The sequence below is a fragment of the Dendrobates tinctorius genome, unplaced genomic scaffold (genome assembly GCF_039654945.1).
Source record: "Dendrobates tinctorius isolate UK_male_01 unplaced genomic scaffold, ASM3965494v1 ptg000196l, whole genome shotgun sequence".
Classification (NCBI taxonomy): Eukaryota; Metazoa; Chordata; class Amphibia; order Anura; family Dendrobatidae; genus Dendrobates; species Dendrobates tinctorius.
The window spans coordinates 13,787,471-13,811,010 of NW_027361863.1; the positions used below are offsets into that span (position 1 = coordinate 13,787,471).

The following is a 23,540-nucleotide window of genomic DNA, read 5'->3' on the forward strand; positions in this document are numbered from 1 at the left end:
AGTTAGTTTAATGAGGATTTTGGGATTTAACGCCCTATTATACCAACTGAATTGTAAGTTATTAAGGAAATCATCTTGACTGTATATAAATATAGTCTTGTTAGACAAGAGGGTGTCTTCCTCAACTCTTCACTTTGGGCATCTCCTTGAAGACTACACCCACTTGACTAACAAGCCAGGATATTCATAGAAAGAAGAGGGAGTCGTATCTTTGTAACAGAGCGATGTAGGAACAGAAGAAAGACAATGGCAAATTCAGGAGAACATCACATTTAGGCCAGATTAAAAATATATATATTTTTGGCTAGTAGTAGGTTCTCGTTAAGTAGACGCCATAGTTAGATTAGAATAAATATTCCAACTCATTTCATATTGATAGATATTTATGGATATCCGTGACCAGTAATAAATATTGGTTAGGCACTGTGTTAAATGTTATGGGTTTGTTTATATCTGAAATTTAGAAATTCTACTTCTGTCTTCAAGAGAGTGCCCGTTACCTGGGTGGTAAAAAATGACCCCACTGGATGGAAACAGCCGGTCGTGAGGTCCTGGAGATTTCCCAGCTGTAACAGCGTCTTTTGTTGCATTTCTGTATCAACATAAATAATATCCTTGGCCATTTCAAACGCATAGTATGAGTTCACGAGCACCCTGGAACATAGACGATACAACTAGTTAGTCATAGAACAAAAACTGCTCAAAACCCTCAAAAGTTTAGGTGTAGACATAAAAACTACTCAGATCACTGCTTCCAAACCGGTCTTCATATTTTTCATCTGCCCCTTTGGATGCAGCTTACTCACATAAGGCTAAATATATCGCTTTGCCCTTACCAAGAATTTGGAACAAATGAATTTCGGTAGACAGAATATTGGCCGTCCCAGTTTCTGCATGGAATTTGTCTTGCGTAGGCTACAAATATAAAAAAAACACTAATTTTAGCAGAGTCAATTTTTTTAACAGCTGGCTTAAAATAGATAAAATACTGATCATATCGCCTTCTTTATGGATATTTCATAAAGTTAGGAACATGTTAAACCTGTAACATATCAGTGTAGAGCAGGGATTTTTTCAGAAGTTGATCCCTACTGCCAAAATAAGTGTTTGCTCAGCTGATGTACAATCGAATGAGGTTCTAATTCATAAAAAAAAAGTTTACAGAAAGTTCTGCACTTTGCAAGTCATAAAAGACTAACTTGGGAATGGTAAAAGGGAATGTGTCATCAGGAAACACTGGACAATTTTATTTTTTTGCATTGTCGTTTTACTTTTTCTTCATTGAAAAATGGCTGTCATGATTCCACCACTTACGGTGTCCTAGGGAAGCTGTGAGTGACAGTTCAAGTTGAGCTGTCAGGATTGTAAGTGACGGCTCTACCCTCTATCTGGCTGGGTGTGTGGGATCTCCTCCAGGTGTCATCTATCCTTGGTGATTATACGGTTATTTAGAACGCTGACAATTGCCGGGCCATTGCCAATTGTAGCTCTGCTCAAGTGGTGTGTTTGTCTGCTCTGAATCACGGTATATCCTGCTCTCCGTTGACGAACTTGAAATAACCTTTTGACCATCCATTTGTCTTACCCCTTTATCTTGATCTGCTACATTCGAGATACTCTGACCTTGGACTGTTTCTTGACTATGCTTTTGTTTTTTTTCCCTCTGTCTATTACAATTTACAAGACTATCCTGTCCCACATTTAGACTGTGTGAGGTGACACACATTGAGTAGTGTCAAGCATCACAATGGCACTCTTTGCCTAGAAGACCAACCTCCACTGATAAGATGCAGTGGTTGCCAATAACCAAGGCAAACAGCATTAAACAATAAAAAAAATCCCACTATTCTTGAGAAAGTGGAGGATTTCTAACGAGAGGTAAATTGCAAAATTGGTTGTTTTTACAAGTACTTAGCAAACTATACCTATTTAAGTATTTGACAAAAAAACTTTCATTAAAGTTTTAATGGTAAACTGACTTTTTTGAACATTTTTTAAATACATTTTCCATATCACTAACATAATATATATATATTTAATATATCTAGAAAGCCGCAGTAATTTTGTAAATTTTCACTTTCACCGCTAAAGCGGGAGTCACACATAGCAATCTCGCTAGCGAGATCGCTGCTGAGTCACAACTTTTGTGACACAACAGCGATCTCACCAGTGAGATCGCTGTGTGTGACAGCGATCAGCGACCGGCCTCCCTGCCGGTATCGCTGATCGCTGCAAGAAACCTCTGGACATATTTTTCGTCGCTGGTCTCCCACTGGCCAGCACGCATCGCTGCATGTGACAGGCGGGAGACCAGCGATCAGCTGTAAAAAATAATAAAAAAAATAAAAAATATTGTTTTCCTCACCTTCTGACGTCCCGCGCAGCCATCCTACCTCTCTCCACGCTCCCGGTCCCAGTGATCCTTTGCACGAATGACCGCGAGACGACGCGCTGCCACGAGACTGTGACATTCTCGCGGTCATTCTCGCAAAGGATTACTGGGACCGGAGCGTGGAGAGAGGCAGGATGGCTGCGCGGGACGTCGGAAGGTGAGAATAACAATATTTTTTATTTTAATTCTATTTTTTTTACAGGGATGGCATCAGCGCTAACGAACACAGCGATGCCGCGCGCTCGGCATCGCTGTGCTGATTGCTGGTGAAGCTGTCTGTTTGACAGCTCACCAGCGATCACATAGCGACTTACCAGCGATCCTGACACGTTGATATCGTTGTCGGGATTGCTGGTAAGTCGCTATGTGTGACTCCAGCTTAAGACCTGTTCTGTAGATAGCACTTTTTAGGAGACATCACTGCATTATTTTAACACCTCCCCTCCTCCCCCTCCCTGCTTAGTGACCTCTGCACAGATCACGGAGCATGACTACAATAATCTGCAGAAGTCAGATCTTGTCTGTTGCTTTCTACGACCTGTTGTAAAGCAAATCTCTGACTGCTGTTAGCAGCTTAGGCAAGATTTTTGCTCCCAAAGAAAATAAAATAAATCTGTCATAAAAAAAAACAAAACAATAGAAAATAATATTTTCATTAGCTGATTATTTAAAAATAATTTATGTGATACCTTTTAAGAAAAATCTAAGCTAAGTCTTTTCCAGCTCTTCTGAAAAGTTGTATACTTGTTGCAATGCTGCAATTCTGCTTTTACCATTGATATAGAATATATGTATACACATCTACAGTATATTAACCCTCCATTTTTTTGAAGACTTAAAGAATCACTCCTACCACTCCTCCCATCAAAATTTGCAAACTCTTAATATAGTGAGTCATCATATTATATAGAACTGTGCACTTACAATTGCTCATTTTGCCTTTCTATAGAGCAAATTCTTTTCTTTTCCATTAGGTCTATGACATCATGTGATTAAAATCAGACTAGCTGAATCCTTCTAAGCTCTATGTAGAATCAGGAGGTCAATTTTCTCTGCAAGAGTCATGAGTCACTGCAAAAATTTATGGCAGGAGGAAGAGCAGAGCAGCAGAGTCAGGAGTTGAAGAGGGGAATGATTCATGCAGGGAAAAGAGACTTCCTGTTTCTACAAAGAGCTGAGAAAAGAGAAGAATTATCTGGGTAGAAAGGCAAATTGAGCAATTGTGATATGATAAACTCAATATATTAAGAGAATAAAAACTTTGATGGGAGAGATTCTTTAAGAGCTCTTCCATAGCTGTATATGGGTCCTCCATTGCTGCAATTTCAGGAATTAAGCAGAGAATTCAATTGGGCGAAAAATAAATCATCGATAGATCCCTTTGATTTTATATGGACTGCGGTAATCAGTAGGGTAGCCCAACGACTTCTGTATGGTAGTGTATGGGATCAGTACAGCATCATACCAGTAAAGCAGTTGGGCTCCACACGGTTGCGTAGGGGATCCTGCTAGTGTGAATGAGTAATCACGCTGGCCTTACATGTATCACGCAAATTTTGGTAAAATTAACCAATGACCTGACCCATATCGAAGCCTCCCAACTCTTCAGACTCTCCCATAAGTCCTAATAACTCTATAGACATATACATAAAAATGGTGAAAGTCATAATAACTCTATAGTCATATACATAAAAATGGTGACAACCGAACATCCATAGCAGAGCAGCTTAGAAGGTCTTACCATTAATGAGAACATTTTTTACTTTTTCATCAAGGTCAGGAGTTAATCGGCCCGTGTCACTAAGGTATTTGTGAAAAGATGCAGTGGAAATTATCCGCAAAAGGTTCTGTTCACAGCATCCGTCTGGCAAGTTCAGCAGACGATTAAGATTCTCGACTCCGAGTTGTAATGTGTCACCTGAACGTTGTAAAAAAAAAAAAGCATTGCATAAAATATAACTTAGAGCAGAAATAATTTTTTAATATCTCATCCCAAATCTAAGAGAATGTATCGCTGTCATTTTTTTTTAATATGAGTATCCTTATAAATAATTATATTATAATTAAAATGTATAACTCTAAAAATGTAATATTCACACTAGAGACATGAAGACAGAGAATACTGACAGCGCCTGTTTTTGGTTGTTCACGTTTTTTAGCTTTACTGTGTTGACTGTGACACAGTTAGCAGAGTCCTTTCAATTTGCACATAGGAGATTCAATGGCTTATGGCATCTGCTCAATTGTGCAGCAACAACAATAGTAAATTCGCTCCCCTATTTTTTATCTATGGGCTTACAGCAAATTAACAAAAATTAAAATGAAAAGAAGAAAAAAAGCATTTTTTTTGCAATCCTTTTCCTGGTGAAGTGAATTTTTTATATTATTTATTATTTTTTTATCCTTCCCTCTGGAACTATAACCACTTCAGTATTTTGAATCTTTGCACGTATTGTTAAAACAACTATAACTTTACATTTTTTCCATTTTTAACTATGTTTTATCATTTAGAACTATTGAGCTGTTACTTTATAAACAAATTTGCCTTTTTTATTGTCTAAAGAAATGTAAAAAATACAAATTGCTTCACATTCAACCTAAATTTTTAATAAATAAAAGACAGTAAAAATCCTAAAATAAAAATTTTATTTTTTCGACATTGTGCAACAGGTATTTTTATATACTGTATGATATGCCGTAGCTGAGGTCCATACATTGAGGGCAGATTTTTATTTATGATTGTGCAGAATTTAATTTTTTGTAGCAATATCATGATTTTTTTAGCATAACTAATTTTTAGATTTTTAGTTTTTTTTAAAACTTAATTTTTTAAGTAAAAAAAAGTGGATTTTTTTTTTTTTTCTTATTTTTCCTTTACGTCACAGGGCTTTCAAGGCTTCATTGGGTCTTGATTGTGTAATCAATGGGATGGGTGAAAGTATTGCTTTGCTTTGCAAGATCAGAAAGGCAAAAATTGTAAAATACTCTGCCTGCCACTTCCTGCAGATGTCTGTCTGCTGCTGAAGCGGAGATGTGGGAGCTTTTTTGGTGGCGAAATAAGAGATAGAGAAAAAATTGAGTACCGCTATCGATGTATGGAAAAGTGCTTCCATAAGAATCTTGTTATAGTACCTGGCTGTGATATACTGGGAACACTAATGAACACCCTTAAAGGGGTATTCCCATTTCCAAGATCCTATCTCAATATGTATTAGGTATAATAAAAATATTAGCAAATATCTCCAATTAGAAAATGTAGTATAGTTCTTCTGATAAGCTATGTTGCTTACCTAATGTGCAGGGCATAACTGCAGCTTAAGTATCCATGGTTATGACCACTCATATAGTGGCAGTTAGTTGCTAGTGATCGTAACCACGGATACGTAAGCTGCTGCAATGCCTAGCATATGAGGTAAGCAACATAAGTTATCAGAAGAACTATACTACATTTCTAATTGGCAGTATTTACTAATATTATTATTATTATTACACCAATTAGATATTAGGATAGGATCTTGGGAGATAGGAATACATTACAGTTAAAGTACATTTTTGGTAAAAAAAAATAAAAATAAAAAAATTAAAATTTTGACGTTTCAACTGTCTTGATGCATGCTTGACAGAGAGTGAAATTAAATCAATTAGTTAATGGCTAGGGAGCTATAATTTAGTCATCTCAGTCTTTATAGAAATGCATGATCACCATTCCGTCCTCTCTTCTGTCTTTTCCCCTTACCGCCTATTTCTCTCTGAATTTAAGAGGGGTATACAAGTCAAAATTGGAACACCATGCACAGCCAAGAACAGTTACGGCCCAAGGTGTGACGTGTAAGCAATGAGGGGGGATGCAAGGGGCACAGGAACATCACACATCAACTAAGGTGCAGAGAGCGTGACCCCAATTGGTCTGGTATTGTTGACCATTAATTTTAAAGAACTCGATATCCGCTATAAATGTAATGTCAGCTCCGCAGATGAAATACAATGTTGGGTATCTCAATGTTAAGTTCTTTAGCAATCACTGCAGAGCCACTTTTAGGGTCGAGGAGTCAAAAATTGTTCAACCTCAAAGAACCTTTATGGAAACTTTACTCCATGGCTGAGAAGTTTCAAGTCAATATTTGATGGCCTGCCTTCTTGTCTGCCAGATTAAATTGGTTGTCCGGTGAAAACAAATATTCACTTTTCTGTAGGACAGGCGTGTTGGTCGGAGGAGGCGCAACTGCTGGGACCCGTACCGATTTTTCAGAAAGGGGAAATATTCTTCATGTAACATCAGTGTGAACGTGCGGCTTGTGTTTTATTCATTCCCTAGGGGCATGACGGGCGTTACGCTCCACTTTTTCCAGTTGCCCCTTAAGGAAAGGGAAGTCGGTTGTGTGTCTTATCCCACCGATCAGTAAGTTATCCCGAGGATAGGTGATAACTTTATTTCACTAGTCAACTCCAACACCCTTTTAAGCTTTAGGAACTTATTGGAGCATATCGGTACTATACAAGAAACAGCAAAAAGTTAGTAGAATAAAAAAGTTTCAAAATTCTCTCTTTTATTTTCCGAAGAAGAATGAATCAGATAAAGAAAACTGTGAAACTGAAACTCACCTGCGACAATTGCGTATAAGTCATATGAACCTTCCACTAAGTTATTCGGATTCTGAATTTCTACGTAATTTTCCGCAGTTGAGTCTTTAAAAAAAACAAAACAAAAACATTCAGTTAGATCGGATCTCTCATCACTTCCAGACTGGTGGTGTTGGCGGCAGTACGTTCAATCATAATGGAGGAATTATGTCACTTTCACATAAGACGGGCTTTGTCATATACTGATGTGTAAATTTATTATGTTTTCTTTTTTTTTTTTAAAGTAAGGAAAGCAATAACAGCGCCAAGCAGCAGCTACAAAGCAAATATAAGAAAAGCAACAACAGCGCCAAGCAGAAGCTACAAAGCAAATAAAATTTAGAGTGCCTAAAAACTGAGGTAAACAAAAATGTGACAAATTTAATATTGTCCCTCTAAATAAAACTTGCAAATATCATAAAAACTCAAAATGAGGTCACGTCCTACCATTCACATGGTGCAGGTAACTGTATGAAACTTCGCGTTTTACTCCTTCAGCCTTAGAGAATAATAAAAAAAGAAGACTCAATAAAATACATTCTTAGCTTTCCAAAAAATGTTTTCACGCTAAGGCCGAGGTCAGACTTGCGTGTTCAATGCGAGAAACTCGCGTGAATCTCTCACATCAATACCCGGCACTCGGACCGGAGTGTGCGGTTGCTTAGAAACACATGCAGCTGCATACTCCGTTCCTGAGTGCTGGCGGTTATTGATGCGAGAGACTCACGTGAGTTTCTCGCATTGCACATGCAAGTCTGATCCCGGCCTTAGTAATAGTTTATCCACTTCTGGAAAAACTCTTAATTAATTATTGGATCTCAAAAAGTGATACTCACCTCCCGGACTCTTCATACTCATCGCTGTGTCCTCTACTGGTGTACATGGATCAACATCTGGCGAGAGCATAAAAAGTGTGCTGCGGCCAATCATCGGGTGCTGATCGGATGAAGCATTCACATTTTGTCCGAGCAGGAGAAACAGAGAGGACCTGTAGAGTTGAGCGACTTTGGTCGGATCGGATTTCATGAAACAAAATTTGTTTCAGATGAAACTCGTCCGACTAGGGCAAAAAAAGTCGGAGTTTCGTTCGCTCAATGCCAACTTTTATTCCCCATTGACTTGCATTGGGGTCGAAACTCTGACTTTTTTTTGCCCTAGTCGGAAGAGTTTCATCTGAAACAAATTTTGTTTCATGAAACCTGATCCGACCAAAGTCGCTCAACTCTAGTGAGGAGTATAGAAGTGCTATTTTGATCCCGGAGGTGAGTATCAATCTTTTCCATTTTTTTTTTTTTTACCCTTCCTAGACCCATTAATAAGAGCTTGGCCAGAAGTGTATTTAAAAGTTGAAAACAATGTGAAAATTTTTAGAATTTTATTTTTTGTATCACCACTTGCTTAGCTCCCTAACTTTTTTGTTTTGGTGTATGGAGCAGTGCTAGGGCTTGGGGTTTTTTTTTGCAAAGAAAACCTCTGTTTCTACTGTCATCATCACTTTGGGGTATGTATGACGTTTTGATCTCTTTTCGTTACATTTTTGGTGTGATGCAAGGTGGCCAAAAAAGCAGCAATTCTGCTTCTTTGAACCTTTTTTTTATTTCTTTTTTTTTTACCATTGGCGCTTAATTCACAGGTTTTATTATTATTATTATTATTATTATTATTTTAATAGATCAGGCTTTTGCAGACATGTCAATACAATTTTTGTTTTTTGTATATTTGGTTAGAGGGATGATTCAAACATTTATATTTATTTTTATATTTCTTATTTTAGTTTCAACGGTTTTATTGAAAAGGAAACATCATTAAACATGAAGTACATTCACATTAAAGTTCAAGGATCCCCTCGTAGGGGGAAGTATATAAGAAAAAAAAACACAATATGTTGTACATTATCCTTGACTTGGTAATATCAATCTATTCTTAACAGAGTAGGGAGGGAAAGAGGGAGAATGTATAATGAGTGCCGATAATATAAAGTAAATAAATAGACGTGATGTACCAGAGAGTACACTTCAGAGACTATAATTGTAGGAGACAGCTACCATGTCAGCACGCTATGTGGATAAAGATATCATCCTGGAAAGGTCATCATCCCCATGTGCCCGAATCAAAGGGTCCCAGATATTATGAAAAACATCAAGTGAATTGTCATGATCCCAGTGCAGGTTTTTGACCTGCACGTCAGGGGTTAATGTCTTGAGCTCAGCGCAGGCTTTGACCTGCACGCCTGTGGTTAATTATTATGGTCTCTCTTTGGTTCAGGGAGAGCTTCTTATAGCCCAGGGAAACTCCAATCCCTGTCAGTTATACTTTTGCCTTTGGCCGAGTGTTTTGACCCCTGTGTGCCTGTTCGTTGTCTTATAGCTTGAATATGGTTCTGATCCGGTTCTGTCCCCCGTTGTGAGTTTGCCTGTTGATTCTGTACTGTATATCTGCTTCTCTGGTTTCTGACTTCTTGGCTACATCTTGACTATCCATTCTAGCCCTTTGGTAATTGTCGTGCTATCTCGTGCTTTGACCCCCGGCCTGATCTGGTTTATTTCCCTGTTTATGCCAATTAACTTTGTTACGTTGTTACCATTCTAGGAGTTTTCCTGCAGTTCCTAGCTCTCTGGAGTTTAGGCCACGCCCCCAGCAGTCACATGCTTCAGGTCCTGCGGGTCTGAAGCACGCATCTTCTATGCTGCTGCCCGCTCCACAGGAATCTCTGAGCACAGGTTGTCTTACTCAGGACACGCGCACTGGCTCAGTGAGCAAGTGCAGTGCGGGGTTCCTGACATGAATCAGATCTAATGGCTTCTATTTTCTCGTATAACATTATCAAATTAACCCTTCTCTTCACCTGCGTTATTGACAACACATTAGTCTTCCATCTGCTAGCTATGTGGTTCCTCGTTGCCATAGCAATAAAGTCAATAAGACCACAGGACCCATTATTGGCATTGACATTTCTTATTTTAGTTTCACTTTTTTCTGTCCCAATAGGGGACTTGTACCTGTGACTATTTGAAAGTTTTTATTATATAATATTGTAAAATTTACAAATTCCATGAGTCCAAGCCTGTGGTGGCATCTGGTGCCTTCAGTAGTCAAACTTGACTAAAGCTGTTTTATAGAATCTGTAAAAACCACAGTGACGCTCAAGTGTGTGTTGACTCCAAAATCCCTGAGGAAGGAAATAAGAGTCTCCAAAACGCGTTGGATAGCCTTTTTGTCCTCATCATGATCTCTAGTGGCTGCAGCCTAGCGCACCACGTGTCTCTGACATCACGCAGGTCCTGTGTTGACGAGCACAGCGTGACAGTCAGGCACGGAGGGTAGCGCGCGTGTTTTTTTCCACTTTGCCTGCATCAGGAGCGGTTGCTGCCACCGGCCGGGACAGCACCGCCACCAGTGCCATTGCTGACTACAAGGAATAAGCATTTATCCGAAAGCCTTTTGGAGGATTGTCATTCAACTCATAAGGACCTGCGGGACTTCTATCTTGGAATCTGCCTTTTTCATTTTCGGCTCAGCTCTCCCTTCCGCCGTCGTTTAGCCCCTGCTGACTTATGAGGTAATTTTTCTCCACATATAGTACATGCAAAAAGGAGCAAATCCAGCATGCCAATGGATTTTTATGACTAGTTTAATGTTATTTCGATTTTTTATTCTCCAATAGTCTGAATCTAGTTTTACAATATTGCTAATATATTGCGTACTTGACTGCTTACTTGTTAATTTATAAATCTTATATTCCTCTGAAGAAACCTATAGAATAAGTGACTCTAAGCGCAATAGTAATTTTTGTCATTCACATTGTTTTAAAGAATCTGCAGCTGCATTGCCCTCCTCTCCCTCTTCTTTGCCTTTTGCTTAATCTTTTATCCAAGAAATCCATTTTTGAGGGGAGGACAAATAATAATTTTTTAACATTACCAGTCTGTAGAAACAGAAAACCTGAATTTCAGGCTGCAGTACGGTAAGAAACAAAACGAAATTTGTGTTCACATTGAACAAATTTATATAAAACAGAATCAAAAGTTGCTACAGACAGAAAACAGAACCGTAGCAGTAGCAGAACCTTTACCTCTACTTTTATGACTGTTATGACTGTGTCTTTACGAGTTCCTCCATTATCGTCATTCAGATCATGACATGGATCAGTATCCAGTGTTTGTATTGTTGATGCCGATGCCGTGACGCTGATATCACCTTTGAATGACAATAGAAAAGAAACCAATGAATTAATAGTATCGGCGCCATCAATAATACCAATGTCCAAAAAGAAAAATAATGGAAAAAAAAGATCTTACCTATATTATTAAAATCCAGAACCCACTGCTTTGAGGCCCTTTCTTTATCGCAAATGCAGACCTCATCATCCTCATCACTATAGGGAGTCGCCACGTAATCTTCAGAATCTTCAATTTCTAATTTCACCTGAGCAAAAGCAAAAGTATTGATATTAATTCCGTAAGGACCAAGGGCGGTTTTGTTTTTTTCCACAACTTCATCAAAGAGCCATAACTTTTTTACTCTTCCGTCAGCATAGCCGCATAAGAGATTGTTTTTTTGGGGGGCAGGATGACTTATAGCTTTAAATGGCACCATTTATTTTAATATATTTTTTTTAAAAATTCCAAGTGGGATGAAATGGTGAAAAAACACAGTTCCTTCATTGTTTTTTTGGTTTTATTTTTATTTTATTTTTACGACATTCATTGTATGGTAAAAATGACCTTGAAACAGGACTTTGAAGGTCAGTCTGATGACAGCAATACCAAACACGCATCAATTTTTTATCCTATTTAGGTGATGAAAAAAACTTCAGAACATTGCAAAAAAAGTTTTGGTTTTTTGTACTTTGTATTACCTATTTCTTTCTTCTTTTTTTTTTTGCACAGTGAGCTGCTGACTTTATTGATACTAATTTTGTGTGTATACTTTGTTTTGATTCCTTATAATGACATTTTTAGGGAGGTTTGGAGACCAAAAAACCATGTAGTTCTGTTTTTTTTTTTTTTTCTTTTTACAACGTTTACAAATTGAGTGAGTTAATAGATTGGCCATTTCTAAACACAGTAATACCGTAATAACAAACATATATACCGTATATATATATTTTATTATTTGTATTATTATTATTATTTTTTTAGGCAAAAGGAAGGTGTTTGAACTTTTATATCTTTTTATTACATTTTTTTAAACTTTTTTTTGTACATTTTGCATATTATTTTAAGTCCCCTTAAGGGACTTGATCCTGCGATTGTTTGTAGTATACAGTGAAAATCTCAGTCTCCTATGGAGGCCAGCCTACGTGACAGCAAAGGTGCAGAGTTGACAATGGGAGCTGGTGATTGGAAAATCTTCAAACTATATTTTTCTCTGAAACACCATAGCGTTGCAGAGAAAAAAATACCTGGCTTTATGAAAGTGCTGTATGGTGGCACATAAAAGGCTCCATAGTATGAAAGCCTTGGTATTCCTCATGCAGAGGTATGATGGCTAGGTACATATGGTTTTGCTGAACCCTAATGCTGTACAGTTGGAAACAATCTCTCGATCCTCTTCTTGAATAGTCCACCATTTTACATATTTGGAAGTGGATCCGTATGAGATAATATGAAGACTGAGTTAACTACCTTGACGCACTTTCCTAGGTAGTTTGCGGCAGACACAACTATGATGCTTCTTTCTCCTCTGGTGCAGTACTGGGCTACTGTTACGTCCGCAAAGAAAGGTAGAAATGTGATGACTTTTGCTGGCTCATTGGTCAAACCAACACCTGCCGATTCTGAAATGCAAAACGCGCTGCTCTCCCACTCGGTGATCGTGTGCGGGATGGTGGATGTTACCGTTCCTCTACCGTCTGACCTAAGGATTATGGAAACATTCAGTAATACAGTGTTAATCCCGTAAAGTCTGTTCTACCATGATCAAGAAGACATAGCAGAGGGCAGGAGGCAATACATGAGACAACACAGGGTTCTTTTGTAGTCTCCATCCATGGAGGTGGAAATTGTGGTCTGGTGTAAATGTTCGTTCAGGGATTACTATGTAATCGAGCAGGAGCAGTCATGGTTAGAGATAAATGGGGCACCCGAGGAAGGGACAGCAGTTGTTCATAACCTCGTCTATCTCTTTTCTATTGTATGTAGCGCTCAGTGAGCTGTATGGGAAGGCATGAGATGGCAATGTCATGGGTGGTCATCCTCCGCGAGAGCTGCTGCACCATAGCAGACCTAGCTCAGTTTTGATGGTGACTGAGCTCCTTGGGATAGGTGATAACTTTATAATTGTTGAGTATTCCCCCAAGATCCTGAGAATTTGGATCTGGAATGTCCCATTAGATGGTGGAGTAGTTACGCATGCGCGCTGCAGCTCCATTCATGGTTGATAGGGTTGCAAGAGTTGGCTGAGGACAGTGATAGAAGACCACCTCTTTATCCTGATGCGATTTCCAAACTCGAAGGCCATTTTGAATTGGACATTTTAAAAGGGTTTTACTACAAGTTTAGTACAAGTTTTATAACAAGTACTTACCCTATGAGAACACTGTCCCATCCAAATGAGTTTGTAAAAATGCTGCGAACACTCTCAAAGCTGACGCCATCTAGAAAGAGAAGACATCGTAGATAGAAATGACCTTATCAGAGACAAGGGCAACATCATTGTCCTATCACTGATCTTAGATGCTTCTGTATTGTTCAGTCTGATAATGAGTGCAGCGTGTCCTACTGACGGCAGTCACAATGATATGGCGAATCCACCAGTAAATGATTAAATAAAGTATTGCACAATGGCCAGTCACATGTATAAGCTTGCCAGGTCTTTAAGGTGAGACACAGTTTGCTGATGAATTCTGCTCTGGTCCTGAACTCGAACAGTGCTTACTAGCTCTTTCCATAGAGCTTGTAAGCACTGCACTGAAGCTGGCGGGATCACTGGAATGATAACTCCTTATCCCGGCCATCTTCAGTGTCCCAGCGCTCCTCCAATACTTCAGAGACAAAACTGCACTCTGCTTACAGCATCTGAGATTGCACAGTTCAGGCCTGGGGAGCAAAGATGCCATACATGTAATGGTGATGCATGTAAACGTGTGTGCACCCCTGATCGAGATTACTGTTATTGAGAACAATGAAGCAAGTTTAAAATGAAATGATCACTAAAGAGCCTAAACTATGATGTCACATTTCCTTTGTATTTTAGGCAAATATATATATAATTTTTTTTTCTTCTATATTTTAAAAATTCCAAAAAAGGACTTTTCTGTCCAATATCTATTTACCCATACTGATAGGACAGCAGGTTGTTCACTGCTGCAATTATAGACTATGCTGAGAAACAAACTATGGATTCCGTCTGGAAAGTACGTAGCCCTGTTACCGTTTTTGGACTAAAAAATGCAAAACACCATTGAATCCTGATTTATCTCTAAGCCAAATTGTCCAACATTGCTAAACAGTATGACAATGACTGGTGGTAAACCTTTATATACTAGGTAACACAGATTCTGCCATTCACTGTAGGTGATGTCACAGCTCACCTCCTCCTATTTCTGTACAATGTACAGTACATAATACAGGATCCACCATTCACAATAGGTGATCTCACAGCTCACCTCCTCCTCCTGTACAATGACTGGTAACACCTCTATATACAGTAGATAACCCAGAATCCACCACTAACAATAGGTGATGTCACAGCTCACCTCCTCCCCTCCCAGTCCAGTGACTGATAACACCTCTATGCACAGATTGTGTTGGTTACGTTTTTATATTGAGGTGTTTGCAATTTTGCTACATTTCTGTAGCGCTTTGCAGGACAGATGGTCCCAGTAAATAATGCAAACAATTTCTGGTGACGTGTTAAAGAACATGCACATTTTTCTTGTGCACTGATATTCCCCCATCGTACTTCTATCCTAACTTGCATATGGCTTCAGCTCTTTATTTCTCCTGACTGGCACATCAGACATCTATAAAACAAACATATATCATTTATATTGTAGAACAACAAAGCCATACACAAAATGTGACTTTAAGTTTGCACCCCGATCTGAGAGACTGTGACACTATCCTATGTCCACATTCTGAGTAAACCAGTTTCACATTAACCCTGTGTGACCACAGCATTTCTTCTTAATTATGCCAGACGTAAATTGGGTAGGCCCAGAATCTTAAACTGTACTCTGAAGCATTGACTCTCCCTGTAGGACGAATATTTACCTCTAATATTATCTTCTACAGCTCATTTTCTGTTATATTTGCAAAACAGTAATGCATGGCCACTGAACAATGATGTGTGCTGATATGCTGATTACATACTTTATCCATGCCAGACAGTTTGTTGACATTTCCAAACAGAGGAGGGAGAACTATGCAAATAGAGTACATAATCAAATAATGCAGGTTGGTCTCATTTACATCTCTCTCTGACCTCTGGATGCTAGTTGAAGACCAGTTGAGAACTATATAAAGAGACATTTTCTTCTGATCTATGTAACTCTTCAGGAGATCAGCTTAGGGGACTACAGCCCCAGCTGGAAGAACACAGGACTGCTTCACTGACCATCACTGAAACCCCAGAAATGTATGTGTCCAGGTTGGGACAATCGTGTCACCTGGCCACATACCTCACTGCTCTCAGTTAGCTTCCTAAGCTTGTCATTACCTCCTCTCTGTGGGGGCCCACCTAAAGTGAGGAGCCACCGGTGGGGGTATTTGGCACTGGAAGCAGCTCTTATCCCGGCGAGTCAGTGGAAGGGTGAGACTCTGTAATTTGCATCATCTTGGGTATTTGCTTGGACTGTTCTGTATGCTATTGTGTGTTGACGGTTCAATAAATTATTGCCACACTGTTTTGCCCTCACCCTGTGTTGTCTGAATAGTGTTCTGCCCATGGGGAGAGAGAGCGGGCGTTCACTGGGATGAGGCCTGGTCCATGTAGTCTTTGTAAAGACACCTGGGCCAGTGGACGAGAGCACCCACTGACCCCCGTGTCTCCACGCCCTGCCATGTCTGTGTCCGTCACAGCACTATCCTTGTGTGGTCAGGAACAAATTCTGAACCGTTCACAAATACACGAGAAGCCTGGACATTGTTTATATAAAGTCAGTAAATGAACAGTTTAGTTGGATTATGTCTCTGTTCCCACAATGTTGGGTGCAGTAAATTACTGATTCCTACCTTGTTGTGCTGTAATTGTAGCAAATTTAGGTGAAGCTGAAGACAGAAATAAAAGCATAGAACAAAATTATGAGCCATTTAGCATAGATCATCCACATTTATCTTCGCACATGTATTAAAGTCAGTTAGAATTCATACAATTATTTGTAAATGGCCTCCAAAAAAGCTTCAAAACTTTAAAGGGGATGTTTCACTCGGTCAAAATTGGGCAGTTTTTGCTGCTCCTGTTTTCCACTGAGTGTTCTGTTTATTTTTTAAAATCTGTCATAGTTTCAGAGATATGAGCCTTGTTATTTGGTGCCCATCTTTATGACCTTTAGTACTATGACAGCGGTATTTAACATATGACGGCACGGGGACGCGTCATTTTCTCCACCCATCAACGCTCTGGTGATGTGACCGCGGGTCGCCGATAGGTTGCAATGACAGCGGGGGTTTATTGAAAACCTCCGTGCTTGTGATTATGGAGCTCCTTCGAAACCCTGCCTGTGACTGAACTTCAAAGGAGGCCGTGATGTGGCATCACTGAATTTAGCACAAGCGAACTATTGCAGCTTCAAGTCCCCTAAGGGGACTATTCATTATAGTAAAAAGTTTAAAAAAAAGAAGAATATGAAAATAAAATGTAAGAAAACATAAAAGTTCAAATCATCCCCCTTTTCCCCCCACTGAAGATAAAGATATATATATATATATATATATATATATATATATATATATATATATATATAAAAAAAAATACACATGTGTGGTATGGCCAGGTTTAGAAAACTCAGATATATCAAAATATAAAAGTAACTAACCCGATCGGTAAACAGCGTAAGCAAAAAAAATTCAAGAACACAAAAATTAAGGTTTTTTTTGCTTGTGACAATTCCACAAAAAATGCTGCAACAAGCGATCAAAACATCACATCTATACCAAAATGGTATCAACAAAAATGTTGCCTAGCACTGCAAAAAAAATAAGCCCTCACCCATCTCCATCGGCTGAAAAATGAAAATGTTACGGCTCTCGGAAATTGACGAGACAACCCAAAATTTTTTTTTCCCCATCACTAAATTAGTAAAAATACTGGCTATGTTTGGTATCCCCGAAATTGTACTGATGAGGAGAATCATATAAGGCTAGTTTCACACTAGCGTTTATTCCACGCAGCGCACGGTGCCGCTAAGTCCCGCCCCCTGCCGGCTCCCTGCCCGCCCCATCCGGTCATTGCCGCCTACTATCGCACATGGACGCTTGCGATCTGCGCACCCTATCTTTAGCATAGGGTGCGCAGATCGTGCGCTGGCCGTGCGCTAGTAGGATTTTGGTGTGCGCTGCGCACTTTTGAAGGTGCACCGAAATGCAACATGCTGCGTTTGGCGCACACGGGCGCACCTTCAAAAGTGCGCAGCGCACACCAAAATCCTACTAGCGCACGGCCAGCACACGATCTGCGCACCCTATGCTAAAGATAGGGTGCGCAGATCGCAAGCGTCCATGTGCGATAGTAGGCGGCGATGACCGGATGGGGCGGGCAGGGAGCCGGCAGGGGGCGGGGCTTAGCGGCGCCGTGCGCTGCGTGGAATAAACGCTAGTGTGAAACTAGCCTTACAAGGTTATTTTTACCACTTAAAATATACTATAAGAACAATTCACAAAAAACAGTGTCAGATTTGTGGGTTTTTTTTTCACAATTTCTCCTCAATTGGAATTTTGTTTCCCGTTTTCCAGTACACTATGAATGGTGTCAAGGAAAAGTACAACTCGTCTCGCAAAAACCAAGCCCTCATATGCCTATGTGGATAGAAAAAAAAGAGTTATGGCTCTGGGAAGAAGGGGAGGAAAAAACAAAAACGCAAAAATGGAAATTTGCCTCGACGTGAAAGGGCTAAAGGATAGAATTTTGGTTTAATGTAGCCACCCTTAGAGGAAGGATAATAAAATGCTGTACACTCCCCCATAGTGTCGGCTGACCTCCAAAATTTCATTTTCATATAGTTCTATGTCTTTGCTTTGGATCTCTAAGAAATCAGCAAACAATTCTTCATGCCAAGCCAAGTTCTGGATTTTGTGCTTTTTCCTCCTCCTTCTTCCAAGAGTCATACTTTTTTTGTGAGGACTTGATTTTTTGATGGACAGGTTGCACTTTTTGAGAGACACCATTCACTTGACCACATACTGGTAATTGGGGAAAAAAAATCCAAGCGTTCATTCATTTCCTTGTAAAAATAATGTGACATCATCCTTCTCCAGGTCGGTATGATTAGTTTGATACTAAGTTTAAAATAAATAACAAAAAAAAATGCTTTAAAAAATTGCAGCAATTTCTGAGAAAAATATTATTTTTTTATGTCATTTTCTAAGACCTGTAACTTCTTTATTTTTCCGTAGATGGACCTGTATGAGGTTGTTCTTTTTTTTTGCTACCTACAATATTTCAATAGCTTTTTATTGTATTTTTTGTTGGTGGTACGGCAACTAAAGAATGGAAATTCTGGTGTTTCTTTTTTATGCTTTAGGATGTTTTTGATAGATCAGACTTTTACGTATTTGGGTATACTAAACAAAAATGTTTATTGTGTTTCCTTAAAGGGGGAAAGGATGGGTAATTCAGTTATTTCTGATTTTTATAAAACTTCTTTTTTTTTTTATTAAAGTCCACATAGGGGCCTGCACCTGTGATTATCTGACATTTAGAGCGAAAATTACAGTCTGTTATAAATTCCGGCCTGTGGCTGACCTGTACCAAGATGGCAGATAAGGTGGCCTTCAGCATGCCCCTGGTTGCCAGGCATAACAACATGGAAAAGCAACAGGTGGGTGTCTGAAACAGCACATTCCCAGGATTGCATGCCTTAACGGACGCTGTCAGATCTTCACAGAAGCAAATTTAAGGGGATAATGGCAGCGAGTGCTATCTCACATCGCTGCTGTTACAGGCTTCTGAGCTCAGCTGCATATACAACGCCTGACACGTATGCTGTATTTTGGGCTGAGGTTAATTTTGTTTTCTAACTGGGTAGTATTTGATGTAATGATGATACCTAACAGAACTTATCATCATAGAAAACACTGTGCAGACACTGAACAAGAAGAAGGCACTTAATAAGCAGAAGGCATTTAACAAGCAGAAGGCACTTGATAAGCAGAAGGCACTTGACAAGCAGAAGGCACTTGACAATCAGAAGGCACTTGACAAGCAGAAGGCACTTAACAAGCAGAAGGCATTTAACAAGCAGAAGGCACTTGACAAGCAGAAGGCACTTGACAAGCAGAAGGCACTTAACAAGCAGAAGACTAGAGAGACCTAAGATGTCTAGATGCCAAAAATATATTTAATCTTCCTTTACATTCCCTAGGGCATGGGTGACCTGTACCCACACACATTCTGATTGCTTGATAAAATTTCACATGTGTTGGGTATCTCCATATTATTCCAGTTTTAGACACTGGTAAAGAAGAGACGAGTGCTTGCTTTCATGAGATGCTTGTTGGTCGCCTTGCTTCCCTACATGTCCGCCCTTCGTATAATGGTGCTGCCTAAGGAATAGGTTCCAAGGTAGACAGACTCTGAAATAGGACATGGTGGTTCCATATTATGGTAGAATTTTTAGCACTTACCTGAACCATAGGAACCATAGTAGTTGTCGGCATTTTCCATTCCACAGACTTGTGGTTTTCTAAACAAGAGATTGCTGGCAAGAATCACGCTGAATGACTGAAATAAAGAGATAAAGAAATGGGTCATTAAAGATTAGCTAGCTGAATTATTTACTTTCTAAAGTGAGATTGTAGGAAAACATGGCTAATGTATTTTAATCAAAGCTTATGTGTGGTATTGCCTAAGTAGTCCCGATAACCCAGCGCTGCGCTCGTCAATTTTCTCCAGTACTATTGACATTGAATGGAGCAGTGGGGCACAAGTGGAACTGGCTGCTCTCTTCAATTTCTCCTGGCGAGATGTTAATCTTTGCCAAGTATAAAAATGGATGAAAAGACAGTAGCTAAGAACTGCTCTCCTCCAAGTCTGAAGTCGAACTCCATCATAGACTTTCCATTGAACCAGTGCCATAGACTATAAATGGAGTAGCAGGATGAATACATGACTGGTCACTTTATTCTACTCCTTCTAGGTACGATTTTGATCCCTACCAATTTCTAAAATGGAGGAAAAGAAGACATCAGCTGAGTGCTACTCTACGTCTAGACTAGATGGACTAACATAGTTTTGAAGGCTGAAGGAAGACCTTATGTCCATCTAGTTCAGCCTATTTTTAGTGCAGCTGTTCTGCATTGTTGATCCTGGGGAAGGCAAAAATCCCACAGAGTAGAAGCCAATTTTCTCCATAGGGAAAAAATTCCTTCCCCTAAGCTGGGTCAACCATCTACCTATAATATTCTGTTATTCGTAACCTTCTATACTGTTACTCACAAGAAAAGCATCCATTCCTTTCTTACATTCATTCAATGAGTTGGCCATCACCACTTCTTCAGGAAGAGAATTCCAGAGCCTCACTGCTCTTACCGTGAAGAACCCTCTTCTATGCTGGTGCAGAAATTGTCTTAGCTCCAAATGAAGAGAATGCCCCCTAGTTCTTGTCACAGTCCTTGGTACAAACAGTTCATTGGAGAGATCTCTGTATTGCCCTCTGATATACTTGTACATATATATTAAGTCTCCCCTAAGTCTTCTCTTTTCTAGAGTAAATAGACCTAATTTTGATAACCTTTCTGGGTATTGTAGTGAACCAACTCCATTTTTCATTTTAGTAGCTCGCCTTTGAACCCTTTCAAGTTCAGTAATGTCTTTCTTGAGCACCGGCGTCCAAAATTGCACACAATACTCTAAGTGTGGTCTGACGAGTGATTTGTACAGAGGGAGAATTATGTTTTCATCTCTTCTCTTCACCTCTTCTAATGCATCCCATCACCCTATTTGCTTTGGTGGCAGCTGCCTGACACTGGGCACTCCAATTTAGCTTCTTATTGACTAAGATGCCTAAGTCTTTTTCCATGTCTGATTTCCCCAGCAGTTTCCCATTTAGTAAGTAATTGTAGCATCTGTTTCTCCTTCCCATGTGCATAACCTTACATTTATCTGTGTTAAACCTCATTTGCCATTTTTCAGCCCAATTCTCCAATTTACTCAAATCTGTCTGTAGTTGCAAACTGTCCTCCTTTGTGTTAACTACCTTACATAGTTTTGTATCATCTGCAAATACTGATATTTTACAGTGTAAGCCATCCACTAGATCATTAATAAATATATTACATAGTAGGGGGCCCAATACAGAACCCCGTGGTACCCCACTAGTAACCCTGGCCCAATCTGAGTATGCCCCATTAATAACCACTCTTTGTTTTCTATCACTAAGCCAGCTACCTACCCATCTACACACATTTTCCCCTAGCCCAAGCTTTCTCATCTTACTTACCAATCTTTTATGTGACTATATTGACTTTCTATTGAGTCAATCTTGAGTCAAGAAGTAGAGAAATGTTACAATAAGCTACATTTGCCAATGTGATAGACTTTGAATTGAGAGACATGGTACATGTGCCAACTGGCCACTTTAGTCAACTTCTCCTCGCCGTGATTTTGATCCCTACTCAGTAATACAATGGAGGAGAAGAAGAAGGCAGCTGACTACTGATCTCCTCCAACACTGAAGATTGACTCCAAAGACCTTCTGCTTCCTCTGTTGCCTCTATATTGAGTCTCAGAGAATGTTCTAATGGAGCACTGTTCTTGTCTGAGACTAAAGAAAATCTCAACAGAAATGTCTATGAAGTCCATCTTCAGTCTTGTGCTAGTCCAGTGCAGCCCTTTGCTCTTTTTGTCAGGGCCAAAGACATTGACTGGAGTATCATGGCACTGCATGACTGGACACTTCATTCAACTTCTCCTGACCACAATCTTGAACTACTGTATATTGAGCACTAAAATGGAGAAGACAACAACATCAGCTCAGTGCTGTTCTGCTCTAAGAATGAAGATGGATTCCATACACTTTCTGTTGAGTCTCTTGAGTTTCAGAAAAGAGTAATGCTCGACTTAGCCATGCTAACCTCCAAGACAAAAGATAGGTTCAACAGAAGGTCCATGGAGACCATCTTCAGTCTTGTGCTGATAATAACCCAGTGCTACACTCAGTTAAGTTCATCAGTGCCATAGAGTTCAAAGTGTGACTGGCCATAATAGTCAAGTCCTCATGGCCAAAATTATTGATCTCTACCGAGTACTAAAATGGGTGAGAAGACTCCATCAAGACTGAAAATAGACTCCATAGGCTTTCTCATTGAGTCTATCTTGAGTTTAGACGAAGAGCAGGGCTGCACTAGGTTATCTATGCCAGTATTGTAGGCTTTAAATGAAAAAGCAGGCTGCATTCACAATTGACATATCTTCCAGGCCATAATCTTGATCCCTACCTAGTACTAAAATTGGGGAAAATTCATAGCTGCACCAAGACAAAAGATGGACTCCATACATTTTCTGTTGAGCCTAGCTTGAGTCTCGGAGAAGAGGACTAATCAGCGAAGCACTTTGGCTTCTTCATACTATCGATCAGTGGTGGTCTCAGCACCCAGAATTTCACTGTTTAAAGCTTCATGCATATCTATATGATTTGTGAAAACTATAGTTATTAATGTCCATGCCGTTTGGTTATAGAGCGTTTCCACGAGAGTCGTTTATTCTCTGCTCTATCAGCTCGTCTATCGTGTAGTGTCCCGATTCTACAACATGCAGAATTACTGTTACTTTGCACTCACCAGGAAATTTTCGTAGCTGTCCCCATCGGTCGGGCTGCTCACACGCCGGTAAAATCTTCCACCACAAAACACTTCTGTGTTTGGATCCTCACAAGGTGGAGCTGGTTCTGTTAAGTCAAAACCGTGAACGTAGTAGCCATACTGATAGTCGCTCAGCACGTTATATATCTTTAAGACAGACACAAGTGCAAGGCATTAAAATAGTGAAATGCAAGATAAAAAAAGAATATTCAACACATAAATATCAATAGTTAAAGGAGTTGTCTTCTAAAAAAAAAATCCTTACTAAAATAGAAGCCAACTCGGTGGTCAGATGATCGCTGCCTGTCTGACTTCGCTAACCTTTGGCAATTACACCTCATCTGGAACTGGTCCTCTCGCCAATCCAGAGAACAGGGTTCCCTTTCCTCTACAGATGAAGCTATGGGCATCCATGTGCACTATCATTCTATTCAATTTTTATGGGATGGGCAGAGACAGATGAACAGTATTGTGAATCTGCGCCTATCGCTTCAAATGAGGGAAACAGGACTGTCCTTCCAATGACTGGAAGAGGACCTGGTTGTGCAACCCCCAGAAATCACACAGCG

The 23,540-nt window shown here is 39.6% G+C and overlaps 1 protein-coding gene across 1 annotated transcript in view; it reads right to left on the minus strand.

The window, feature by feature from the left end:
• LOC141056193 (ovostatin-like) overlaps nt 1-23,540 on the minus strand; it is a 78,327-nt gene that overhangs the window by 23,083 nt on the left and 31,704 nt on the right. The window contains exons 16-27 of the mRNA XM_073552899.1: nt 22,951-23,118; nt 19,798-19,894; nt 16,189-16,224; nt 13,541-13,610; nt 12,640-12,871; nt 11,311-11,437; nt 11,085-11,209; nt 7,460-7,511; nt 6,995-7,078; nt 4,134-4,310; nt 837-915; nt 501-654 (exon numbers count right to left, since the gene is read on the minus strand). Coding sequence (XP_073409000.1) covers nt 501-654; nt 837-915; nt 4,134-4,310; nt 6,995-7,078; nt 7,460-7,511; nt 11,085-11,209; nt 11,311-11,437; nt 12,640-12,871; nt 13,541-13,610; nt 16,189-16,224; nt 19,798-19,894; nt 22,951-23,118 — 1,401 coding nt within the window. The remainder of the gene's footprint in view (nt 1-500; nt 655-836; nt 916-4,133; nt 4,311-6,994; nt 7,079-7,459; nt 7,512-11,084; nt 11,210-11,310; nt 11,438-12,639; nt 12,872-13,540; nt 13,611-16,188; nt 16,225-19,797; nt 19,895-22,950; nt 23,119-23,540) is intronic.